The sequence below is a fragment of the Aedes aegypti genome, chromosome 3 (assembly GCF_002204515.2).
Source record: "Aedes aegypti strain LVP_AGWG chromosome 3, AaegL5.0 Primary Assembly, whole genome shotgun sequence".
Taxonomy (NCBI): domain Eukaryota; kingdom Metazoa; phylum Arthropoda; class Insecta; order Diptera; family Culicidae; genus Aedes; species Aedes aegypti.
The window spans coordinates 212464828-212478194 of NC_035109.1; the positions used below are offsets into that span (position 1 = coordinate 212464828).

The 13367-nt window shown below is 39.2% G+C and overlaps 1 protein-coding gene across 1 annotated transcript in view; it reads right to left on the reverse strand.

The window, feature by feature from the left end:
• LOC5570008 (uncharacterized protein CG3556) overlaps nt 1-13367 on the reverse strand; it is a 209870-nt gene that overhangs the window by 24047 nt on the left and 172456 nt on the right. The window contains exon 3 of the mRNA XM_021850353.1: nt 7845-8760. Within this exon, the coding sequence (XP_021706045.1) occupies nt 7845-8754 (910 nt within the window). The 5' untranslated portion in view covers nt 8755-8760. The remainder of the gene's footprint in view (nt 1-7844; nt 8761-13367) is intronic.

Sequence of the window (13367 nt, forward strand, 5' to 3'; positions counted from 1 at the left end):
CCAAACTTTTAGATTTTGTTTTTCCAAAAACACTCTAGCTTTCCTTTGTAAAAAATAATTGGGCATCCCTGAAGTAGTTTTTTATGGGATTGTTAACAGCATTTCAACAGGTACCTTTTCTCTTCTAGAAATTCCTCAAGAGATTACTTGAAATTTTTGCTTCAAACACACTACTATATGATTTGATCTTGTATTTTATGCAATGATTCCATCATAAACTAATCAAAGTGTTTCGTCCAGGTTTGACCAGGCCCTACGTTGTGTTTCTATTTTTGGTCCCGAAGGGGCAGACGAATGAACGAACTACGACTTGACTTCTACTAATTTATTGCCCACCACCGAGAGGCAGTGCTCCTGCTCGGTGGGGGATACTATGGGTAACGATCACAACTTACAACTAATATCAACAGTGAACGGTGCCTCTTATATATGTGAGAGGTAGTACGGATGATCGTAATGTTACAATGGTTTATTGCGCCGACAGCTAGCATCACGCAGCCCAACGCAAGAGCATCAAAGCAATTGGGCTGCTTGCTGCTAGCTGGGGCGAAAGAAGAGAAATTGAATATGCACTGCTGCGCTGCTGCTGTATCTTACTGCGCCTTGTAATGGGTGATGGCTGTGGTGAGACCGAACACAAAGGTTTTCTCAAAATAAAGACTCCTCTATTATTTCTTCTAAATATTTGTTATCTGAGGTTGGACATTTCCTGCAAAAATCGTCCAGATAGTAACAGCTACATTTTAGACAATTCTTCGAGTTTTTTTTTCAGAATTGTTTCTATAGTTAAACTTCAGGGATTAATCCAAAAATGCTTTAGGGATTTTACCAAGAAATCTTTCATGCGTTGAGATGTAATGAATTCCTCAAAAAATCTTCCTGTCATTCGAATTTCTTGATTTCTTAACTAATTTTTGAGGATATTTTCAGAGTAATTGATTAAAAAAAACACTAAGTAATACCTAAGGAAATTATTGAAGTAATTTTTCAAGTAATTATCTTTAGACTTCCAGATTAAATACTTAGAGAATCATTAAGAAGCATCTAAAAACAGTATGAAGATTTTTTTGAAGTGCAGTGAAAGGCTTCCATGGTGTAAGTTTTAGTTGGATGAATTTTGAAAATGGAAGGCAGTTATAGAAGATTCTTTGGTCGATGTTCAGACAGACCGGACTGGTTGATATTTTGGCATTCGAAAGATACGTGAAGGACTCTTTAAACTTCGATTTTCCATATGCTGCTTTGATCTGATCTATTTCATAAAATTGATAAGTTACATTATTACAGCGAATGATGCAAATATTTCTACATTTCGAATGCCTGGGTACGTTTTCCTGAAACGATTAAAAAGCACTTGGTTCAGTCTGTCTGAACACCAACCATTTGTAAGAATTTACAAAATTTATTTGTGAATTTCAGGAGAAAATTATGGATAAACTCTTAAATTAATTCGCGAGGTAACTTCTTGTAACAATCCGGTAAACAATTGAAATCGAATACTTAGTGGAATACTTGAATAATTCCATGTGGAATCCCCAGAACTTCTGGTCAAAATTTATGATTATTTGAAATAAATATATTTTTTAAAATTTGAATAGTCTTCTTATAAACAATTATAGATTTTTTTCGGGAATTTACAATTAGACTCAATTCAGAGATTCCCTAACTGATTCCTATAGAAATTTCTTAGGAAATTTATTGTGGGAAATTCTTTGAGTATTCTTCGACAGTCCATCGAGGCAGTGGCGCAATCAAAAGGGGGGGGGGGGGGGATTGGGGGTCAAATAATAAGCCGATTATACGACCTTTAGGGCACGTGAATTGTTGTAGAATGCTCTTTTGTTTTCAATGACTATGAATGAAATCGTAGTCCAAGAAAAGCTCAAAGGGGATGGCAGTTTGGTTTATAAGCTGAAGAATCACAAATCCTCTCTTTCACTAAGAACTTTGTCAAATAAAAAGAAATCCCTAGTGATTTTATATCCTACAGCACGAAAACATATTACGAAAAGTGAAACAGTTGTCTATAGTAATGCAAAGAGGGCAACGATGAAGAGAAATCGATGAATGCAGGCAAACCCTTATGAAAAATCAATGTCGAAATAATCGTTGACAATCTGGGAATGTTCCAAAATCGGCAATGTAAATTTTCCTTCGACCAACTGATAATAATAATTGCAACATTTTCTTTTGTAACTCAAGATGCTGAAAAATCTTACTCATTGTTGAAAAACTTGAAAACGTATTCAAAGAACAAAATAGACGAAGAAAGATTGAACGCTATCACTCTAATGTATGTGCATCCATATATAATTATGAGTGAAGAAACAGTTTTGGGTGAACTTTCGAACAAACCACAATGAATAAATATTTGAATCGTTATCTGTACATTTGAACTTCATATGGGGACCAAATAGCCGTATCGGTAAACGCTATTCAGCAAGACCAAGCTGAGGGTCGTGGGTTCGAATCCCACCGGTCGAGGATCTTTTCGGGTAGGAAATTTTCTCGACTTCCCAGGGCATAGAGTATCTTCGTACCTGTCACACGATAGCTCGATAAGCTCTCTGTTAATAACTGTGGAAGTGCTCATAAGAACACTAAGCTGAGAAGCAGGCTCTGTCCCAGTGGGGACGTAATGTCATAAAGAAGAAGAAGAAGAAGATGAACTTTTTTAACTATTCATTTTGAATCTATACCAATTTTTCGAAAAGGAATAAATATCCTGTGGGAACGAAGCTTCTTTCATCCACCACATTTTGAAAAGTTTAGAAAAATTACGTCAGTTACAACAGAATCCTTTTAACTAGTGGTGTAAATTCATACAAAAAGGTATTCCTGGAGCGGATGAGAGAAACTGAAATTTGAAAATGTTGTTTCGTCCTTTGGAAAAGTTTGTCTAGAAATTGATTTTTTCTACTTTGATTTTATCGCCCAAAACCCTCCCTAGAGCCAAATCCTGGTAGCGCTACTGTGTCGATGGATTTCTACAGAGAGCTTTCCTAAAAATTTCTTGGTGGATCCCTCCGGGAATTTCTCTGGGAAATTCAATGAGAATTCTTTCAAAGATTGCTACGAATATTCCTTCATGGTTGAAAGATTTCCTACAAAAATTCCTTCACGGATTCCTATGAAATATAGAATTAGAGAATCCTCTGGAAATTTATCTAGAAATTCCTGCAGTAATACTTTTGAAATTCCTCTGGGTTCCTAGTAATACCTCAAGATACACCTGAAGAGATTTTTTGGTAGAAATTTATTGATTCAGGGATTCCTCCAATATTCCTCTAGCAATTCTTTCTTTCCTTCTTTCTCCAAAATTTCTGCGGCAATTCTTTCAGATTTTCCTCCTGGAGTGTAAGAGTTTTGTTCAGGAAGTCCTCCAGGACTTCCTCCAGGGTTTCCATCAAGAAATCCTTCAAATTTCTAGAAGAGTTTCCTGAGAAATATCCTGCGGAGGGGGGCTGCCTTTGCCGAGTGGTTAGAGTCTGCGGCTTCAAGGCAAAGCCATGCTGAATGCGTCTGGGTTCGATTCCCAGTAGGTCTAGCATCTATTTGAAATGGAAATTTCCCTGGGCATATAATATTATCGTACCTGCCACACGATATATGAATGCGAAAATGGCAACTTTGGCAATGAAAGCTCTCAGTTAATAACTGTGGAAGTGCTCATAAGAACATTAAGCTGAGAAACAGGCTCTATGCCACTTGTACGTTATGCCATGAAGAAGAACTTCGGAATGTCTAAATGAATCCCTTTTGAGTCGCTGGAAGGATTGTTCCAAGACTTCAAGGATTTCTACGGTAGTTTCATCGTCTTTTTTGTAAGATAACTTGAAGGAATTTCTTAAGAGATTCCCAAAGTAATACCTAGTGGATTTTTTGCGGCATATTCTTCAGAGATTTTTTCCTCCATGATATTTCAGGACTGCTTAAGAGATTAATCATAGCATTCATCCACGGATTGGTCACTTACTGTAGGGTACTAATCGATCAAGCTGTCAACATAAAGGACCAAATATTTGATCTCCTGATTTGTGCTCGAGAAAATTTGGGGTTTGGCTTCGATTCATCCCCACCTTAATTTTGATTTTATTTTATTTGAAGCTATTAATTTGAATCTAAAACGATTTGTTTTATTTGATAGAGCAACCCTTTTCATGCCTAAACTGTGACACTTAGTCGTCTGTATTTGGGTTTTCGTCGAATGACTCGTGGCTTGAAAACTGCAGAATTGCTCTGTTTAGGACATTTTTGATCTTTTGTTTTAATTTCAAACAGCTGAGCGAGTTTTTTTTGCGAAGTATTTCTTTTTTCAATCTTTATTAATGTGTTTGAATGATCTGTGGGGTGATTTTGCACTGGTTTTGTGTTTTATAACTCGATACATTTCTAACTCGATGGTACCTTCAATATCGAGTTGATGTATTGATAGTTTTAATAAAACTCGTGAAATATTCCTAATTGTGTGTCACGATTGCATGTTCCTCAATTTTTTTTTAAATTGGATAGGTATCCTGATTAAATATTGACACCCTGAAAATTTCAAAATATTCTGAGGAGAAAAATTGATTTCTGGATTTTCAAAAGTTGTTTTCCATTCATCCAATTGGAGAAAACGCAATTTTGCAGCTCAAGCTGTCCCAAATAAACGCAATTTTTCTCGGCAGAATATTTTTGACTCTCTAATTACAAAATCTTAGCCCAAATGTTAAACGTTTTTATAAAAATTTCAAGGACATGAAAGTTTAATGATCGAATCAAAAACATCATAAGGTGAAGATGAATAAAGGTGAAACAGATTGGAGTCAACTTCTAAGATTGCATTATAACTTTGTAACATGCAGGCCGTATTACTACCAGTCTAGATGAGACCCTTGCTTCAAAGCCTAAGGGTCGGTGCTACGCTCGTGACACTCCGCGAAAGAAAACACTCATAGAAAGACTCCAGTGAAACTCCCTTTATTTTGTGGTCTCGTGTACACTTGTATATCCACTCTACTTCTGACTTCTTATCGTCATCACTGCCCATCCGTCCATCCTCAACACCGGACAACGCCTCCCACTTTCTTATTGCTACTCCTACTTGAGGTACGTGAGGTGAGGTACTCTACGTTCTTCGGGGCCCGGTGCACTGCAGCACCTTCTCCGCTGCTCATTCACTGACCACTGGAACTACTTCCACTATCCGGGCCAGGAGGCGGACGACTCCTTCCTTCTTCTTTCTCATCCGTCGTCTGCAGCCTCTCGTGAACCTGCTGCCTAACCTGTGCGCCCCTCGAGTATGATGACGGACCGTGGATTCATTGGAAAGCCTGGGTTCCCAAGCGCACTCGGTTGTCGTACTGGGGTACAGGTCTTCACTGACTCACTACTTAATTGGCGAGTAGGGTCAATGCAGGAAGGTTACGGTGGTAACAAACCAAACCGCGATAGCGTTTTTAAACAAAAACCACGAGGTCCTGGATGTCCAGTTTCACTTTCATTTCCTTTCTCCTTTCTCTATTACTTATAATTTTTAGGGATGCACAAATGCTGTCTTCAAAGATCACCAGGTTTATGAAGTCTCGTTCTGATGATTGTTGACCCCGAACTTTTAGTCGTTGACCCATCCTTGTCCATGACATAATACGCCTCATCATGGCCACCCATTTCGCCACCACTATGGCTGCCCATTCGTGTGGTTTAGCGCCGCTCTGGTGGTGACTAGTGGCACTACTTACGTCCCTTATATAATAAAGGTGGTACAATGCCGTTCGTGGGAGTTTCTGGGACGTTCTACTTCTACAGATCTACATCTGTTTTCTTAATTTACAAATTAATTACGAAACTACACACGACAAATCTCACCAACATTAGACATGACAAAGACACTGTATTCCGAGTTGTTTCACCTTAAAACTAGCTCCAAATTTTAAGAGCACAAATTTAGAGAAGAAAACAGTGGTCTTGAATAAAAATTCGATCGATTAGATGTAACAAACAGATTACTAATCGTTCAAATTTAAGGTATGGCTTGGTTTGGTAAAAGCAAAAAGTTAAAATATTTAAAGGCATTGGTACAAATTTTCAAAACTGTCGCGGAGCACCTGCTAAGACTTGGTGCTCCACGGAGTACGCTCTGAAAACCACTGCATTAGGAAATCCACAAGGATACCATAGACGAATACCCAAAAGAATATCTGGAGCATTTTCCGGAGAACTACTTGGAGGAATTCCTGGGGGAGCTCTTTGAGGAATAACTTGCTCTGTATTAATCCCCGTATGAATCGCTGGAAGGATTCCTCCAAGAATTCCTACGGGAATTTCTTCAGGGATTCCTCCAGGATTTTCCGGAAGAATTCTTGAAGGAATTCCTCAAGAGGTTCTCGAAGAAATTCTTGGTGGTTCATTTGATGGAATCCTTGATGACATCCCCAAAGGTACTCCTGGAGAAATCCCCGAAGGAGTTCCTGGAGGAATCACTGAAGAAACTCGTGGGGAATCCCTGAAGGAGCTCCTGGAGGAATTTCTGAAGAATCTTCTGAAAGAATACTGGGAGCAAATCCTGAAGGAACTCTTGGAATTATTCCTGAATAAAATCCAGGAGAAATCCCTATGGGAACTCTCGGAAGAGTTTCTGGAGGAATCCCTAGATGAACTCCTAGAGGAATCTATATAGGAGCTATTGAGAGAATCCCTGGAGGAACTCGTGAAAGAATACCATAATTCCTGGAGGAAAGTCCTGGAAGAACTCCTTAGGAATCTCTAGAGGAATCCCTCAAGGAACTCGTGGAGTGATCCTTGTAGGAACTCCTGGGGGAACTCCTGGAGAAATTCCTGGAGGAACTCCAGATGAATACCTGGAGGAATTTCTGAAGGAACTTATGGAGGAATCCTTGATGGGAACTTCTGGAGGATTTCCTGAAGAAACTCCTGGAGGAACTCCTGAAGGAACTTCTGGAGGAGGAAAGATGGTAACTACAGGTAGCAGTTTCAGCAGTTTTTGAACGGTGAAAATTGAATTGTAGTATGATGACGGTCAAGCTGTGGATCCACCGACCATAGGAGAGGTTCAAAAAGACTATAGCGAGCTGATGAATTGTAAGGCTTTTGGAAAAATGACAAGATCGTGGACGAAGTTCTCAAATACGAAATGGTAAACTTTCGTTCTTTAGAAGTTCGTCCGCGATCTCGTCCTTTTTCCTAAAGCATCAGCTCGATTCATCGAAAATTTCTAAATGTATGGGACGAAAAAATGCCTACCGTTAGGTGGAAGGGCTCATATGCCACAGGACACAGGACACAGACTGGAGTGCATCAATTACAGAGAAATTTCCTGCTGAAATATGCGTATATAATATTACTGTGCATTTTGTATAATATAAATACTGAGACCGTTTGAAGAGCCCTTCGATGGTGAATACCAGGCTGCTTTTGTTGAGGGTTGCTTGACAACGAATCAGGTGCGAAAGATCTTAAATACATTCCAGGATTATAACATGCAGAGTCTTCATTAATTTCAAGCTCAGTGTAAAGAAATGAGCTTTGGCAGATAATGTCTGAACCTGGTTTTCTGACGAAACTAATTAGTGTCGTGCACTAGACTCGACTTGGTCTTGTCTTCACGGTCTTACAGTTGAGTTCGAAATACAAATATCTGTCGGAGGGTACAAACTGTAGTGGAATTAAATGGTATAGTACTAAATTCGGTTTTCGTTTATTTCTAGGTGTTCTACAAAACAGCTGGAAGATTTATTATCAGCAAGAACCTGTTTCTCCGTAATTTCCAAAATTGTCCCACTTTGTTCGGAGAATACTTTAACCATTATAGAAGAACGCAAAACAAACATTGTTAAACTTACCAACATCATTAACTTCGCCACTGGCAATGTCCAGCAACCGCCGGATCTGTCGTTTTCGAACGTGTGTTGCTGAACTGCACACTGCGAGTGCCGTCAACGCGAACTCGTACTCTTGACCTTCTTCGTGTTCATGGTGCTCTAGAATGGCTACCAAGTCATGTCCATAGAAATGACGAGCATCCTTACAGAGTGCTCCCATCGCCAGAATGTATTTAGCAATTCGATCGGTATTTACAGGTTTTGGCATAGTATGATGTCGATCGACCATTGTCAGCACTTCGATTTCCATTTGCTTCACTGACAACATGTTCTCTAAGTCGGAGATCTCCTGAAGATGATTATCGTTATCTGCAGGATCTCGAGGACCCGACAATTCTTTGGCCAATATAACCATGTGCGTATCGTTACCCCAACTGTAGTCAGGAAGGCGCTTTTCTCGAAGCCAATCAATAGCTTTTTGTATTGCAAGACTTTCTTTTTGATCTGGTCCACCGGGACCAATTTCTATCGGCTCAACAGCAATCGGATCGAGCATGTCCTGTTTTGTTGTCATAGAGGATGGAGACAATGATGGCATTTGTGGAATCGTTGAATAGTTTGATATGTAAGTTGGTGGTAATGTTGGCATTGTTGTCTGTTCTGACGCTGTCACTGTAGTGGATATTGAAGTCGTTCCGGTTGATGAGGTCAGCGTGCTTGTTGAAATGCTGTCTGGGGGTTGTATCGATGTCGATGCCAGCTGCATTTGGCGTGTCGTTGACTGCAGTTGTTGTACCGTGGTAGGTTGTGTAGTTTCTGGTGAACTTTGCACGGTAGAGGTGGTTATCGTTGTTGTGTTCTCTCCAAGTGATTTACTTAGAAGTAGGAAGGCGACGTACAAGAACAAGTTGAGCTGGAGCTGTGGAGTCATCTTGATCTGTAAATAGGATAGTAGTAAACATTTCATTAAAAAGACTAATAGTAAATTAAACAAAATTAATGGAATAAAAATAGACAATATATTTTATAAAGTGTTGAATTTAAAGTGTAAAATTGAAAAGCCGCCAATCTATGTCCAAAAATCATTATTCGCAAAATTACAGGTAATCAATGCGCTTTAAATATATTGTTTGCAAGTAGTTATTTGCTGGCGATTTAATCAGCAAATTCTGCTAAATTCCCAAAAAGGATGTTTACGATAAAATTGATTGCGCCTTCTCATTTTTTTTTCGTTATTGTGTATGATTGTTTACATTTTAGAACCAGCGACAAGTTGAGGTAGCTATAAAAAGCCGCCAGTAGCTCCATTAACATTGGACGGAGATCCATGGAAAACCGATATTTTTTGGGAGTGACTGATAGGTGACTGATATGGTCCTCCGGAAATCTAGGGGGCTGGTGTCAAATCCTACAAGCCAACCGTAAAAAAACACATCAGAATAGGAACGTCAACGAGAGAATACGGAAAATAACAATCGGCAAAAACCACAATGACGGAAATGGACTAGCAATTGGAAACTCGATACGTGGAGCCACAAATCTCTCAACTTCATCGGGAGCACACGCATACTCGCCGATGTGCTGAAGGACCGCGGATTCGGCATCGTAGCGTTGCAGGAAGTGTGTTGCAAGGGACCAATGGTGCGAACGTTTAGAGGTAACCATAACATCTACTAGAGCTAAGGCAACACGCATGAGCTGAAAACAGCTTTTATAGTGATCGATGATATGCAGAGGCGCGTGATCGGGTGGTGGCCGATCAATAAGAAAATGTGCAAGTTGAGGCTCAAAGGCCGATTCTCTTCAACTTCAGCATAATAAACGTGCACAGCCCTCACGTGCACAGGAAGCACTTATGATGATAAAGACGCTTTTTACGGGCAGTTCGAACGCAAGTACGACAGCTGCCCAAGCCACGACGTCAAAATCATCATAGTAGATCTAAACGTTCAGGTTGGCCAGGAGGAGAAGTTCGAACCGACTATTGGAAAGTTCGGCGTCTACCGGATGACTAACGAAAACGGCTTACAACTAATTGATTTCGCCGCCTCCAAGAATATTTTTAGCACCTTTATTCGTAGCACCTAGTGATCCTTTATAGAGAGATAAGCGGAAGTAAAATGGAATGATTTGGCAACAGACCTGCAGTGCTGATTTGGCTCGGCGTCGAGAATAATATTGTAACACGGACATGACTTCCTCATTGCTAAAAAGTGTATTTTGATTCGTTATTACATTACTCTTCAAGAAAAGTTCAAAACAAACATAATGCATGTTCGTTTGGCTCACACTTTGACAGCTCTCGCTGCTCGATTGGCTCACACTTTGACAGAAATGTCAGCTTCCGCGAATCTCTCTTATAAAGGATTACTAGTAGCACCTACTTCCAGCACACAGCCTTCCATACCAATACACCTGGAGATCACCAGAGCAGACAGAACCACAAATCGACTACGTTCTGATTGATGGACGGCACATCTCCGACATTATCGACGACATGACCTATCGTGGCACTATTATCGACTCTGACTACTATCTGGTGATGGTTAAACCAAAGACATATTAGTTAAACTGCGTCCAAAACTCTCTGTCGTTAACAACATACGGTATCGACATCCGCCCCGGTATGATCTAGTGCTGCTCAAGCAACCGGATGTCGGAGCTGCATAAGCGCAGCACCTCGAGGCTGTATTATCGGAAGAGGGTGAGCTGGATGAAGCTCCTCTTGAGGACTGCTGGAGAACAGTGAAAGTAGTGATCAACAATGCAGCTGAGAGCTACGTCGGGTACGTGGGACGGAGTCGACGGAACGATTTGTTCGACGAGGGATATAGGGAGATTCTTAAGGAAAATAATGCAGCTCATAGGCAGCCCAACATCCGATGAGTTGCCATCCCGCGCACGAATCTCTTGACGTCACCGTATGGTTTTGACCAGATACCACGTACCAATTTTCCGTCGGATCACCCATCGGCAGCCGGCTTGAAGAACCCACCAGCCATAGTGGACTTTGGGGCAAGTGTGCCATAGGGGCAAGTGTGCCACCCCTGCTTTTTATAAAAACTACAATATATATTTTCTCTTTGATCATAACAATATGTTCCTTTATAGTTCACTATACAATGATCAAAATATGATGGAAATTGCTCTGTTTTTCACGTATTTACATCGACTTTTGCAAAGACAACCAAATTTTAGTGGATTTTTATAAGATTTCGTTGTTTCTAAATAGCATGGTAAAAGGTAAATTATTAACAGATTTTTCTAACGTACTGTACATCGTGAAACTATTCAAATACTTACACATTTGTGGCATTTGAACGAAAAAAGCATTTAGTTTTACATCCGAAATCCAGTTTGGTTGAAATGTATACTTATTGGGGCAAGTGTGCCACCTATTTGGTAAACCAAAATTGTTGAAGTGAAATTTATAAAAATGTAAACATCATCAACAAAATCATAATAATAAACTAAAATCAGGCACCGGTAGTGGTTTCTGAAGGATAGTAGGGGAATAACTGACATGTTTGCCCCCTAAAGTGATTTTATCTCAAAATATTTAATAATAACATGTTTTTCGGCCTATTAAGTACCGTTATTTAGTGCTGATTTAGTGTAATATTATACATATTCGCCGTAATATAAGGGTTCTACTTATATTTATTTAATGGAAACAAAATAACCATTTTAGTTATTCGAAGGAGTACCGTGTACCCCCGCTAATTTGAACGGTACCTCATGCAAACCATCGGGGTTCGTTTTTAATTTGAATATCTAGTCACCCTAGAACTGTGTTTCTGGTTACCTCTTTAACTGTTTTGTTTTGATTCTGCGTTCCGTTCCATAGCGTTCCATTTCACTTTACTCCGTTCCGGGAGTTAAATGACGTTTGAACCATTTTTAATCTGAACGATGTGCAAATTAGCGGGGTACAAATTAAAAAGTGTTCAGATTAAATGTGGTCAAACCAACGGTTGTACCCGGTAATAGAGAGTTACGCATGTTTTGAACCTTGTTATACCGGGTACCCCCGTTGGTTTGACCACATTTAATCTGAACACTTTTTAATTTGTACCCCGCTAATTTGCACATAGTTCAGATAAAAAATGGTTCAAACGTCATTTAGCTCATGGAACGCTGTGGAACGGAACGCAGAATCAAAATAAAACAGAGAAAGAGGTAACGTCTATTTTTTAAGTAATATTAATAGGAAACAAAGAAAATTTCATTACAAGTCGAATTACATGCGATGTTCATTCGGTGGCCGTCTTGCCCCATATGGGTGGTACACTTGCCCCATAGTGTCGAGAAATAGATTATTTTGGATTATATTTGAGAAGCTACAAAACTAATACTTTTCTACATTATTTTTTTCTCAAATGGCACAGTGGTTATGAAAAGATGTGAAACTAACATCATGAGGCTAAATTGTTGGATTCCGAAAAAAAATGGAAAAAGTTAAAAAAAAAGGCTAATTTGAACGCAAACCATCAAGGTTCATTTTCAATTTGAACATCTAGTCACCCTATAAACGTGTTTCTGGTTACCTCTTTCTCTGTTTTGTTTTGATTCTGCGTTCCGTTGCACAGCGTTCCATTTCACTTTACTTCGTTCCATGAGCTAAATGACGTTTGAACCATTTGAACGATGTGCAAATTAGCGGGGTACAAATTAAAAAGTGTTCAGATTAAATGTGGTCAAACCAACGGGGATACCCGGTATTATAAAACAGTCGCATATGCTGAATGATCGTACAATTATGGAAGTACAAACTTATCATCTCATCGTGAAATAGTAGTTTACGCAACATGTTGTAGAATGATGATTTTTACAGCACTAATCGAGTTGCATAATTACGATGAGTGCTGTAAAAATTGAGTTCTGCTCGTTGCACATTTTTTTTTTCAATTTTGTAGAAGACCACTTGAGGGCATCAAAAATCAAATAGGGATGCATTCATCATAATTTATAAATTATTGTGCAATGATTTATTACGCTACTCAAAGCAGTTAAGTTAGAAAAAGTGTTGCGTAATATTCATCACGTAACTGATTTCAGTTGCGTAATGACTGTTACCGCACTACATAATTCAGTGCAGGAAAGTAGGCCGTTTCATAATAGACAGGCTTTGATGATAAATTGCAAAAACTCATTTTTCAAACTGTTCCTGCTTATTGCATCGCAGTAACCGACTATGTTTATTGTAGCAACCAGCTGTCCTAGTAGTCCAGAAACAACGGAGCTAACATCCAAGTTTGCTATAAATACTGCTCAAATTTGAACTAAAGGGTTATTCAAACCACCAAAGCGAATACATCCACAGTTAAGGCGAAGTAGGCCGTCATTGAAATTTGCACTTGTCGTTGATGATTGTTGCTAAATCATGTCACAATTTCGAATTAAGGCCTTTTGGTGCGTCATCACAAAATGGCTTCTTCCAAAATCATTAACATATTGTTATGATAGGATTGATATTTGCAACATCGATGAAATATAACTGCTTATCACCTGATTTAATGGATAATTTATGCGAAGAAAAATGCT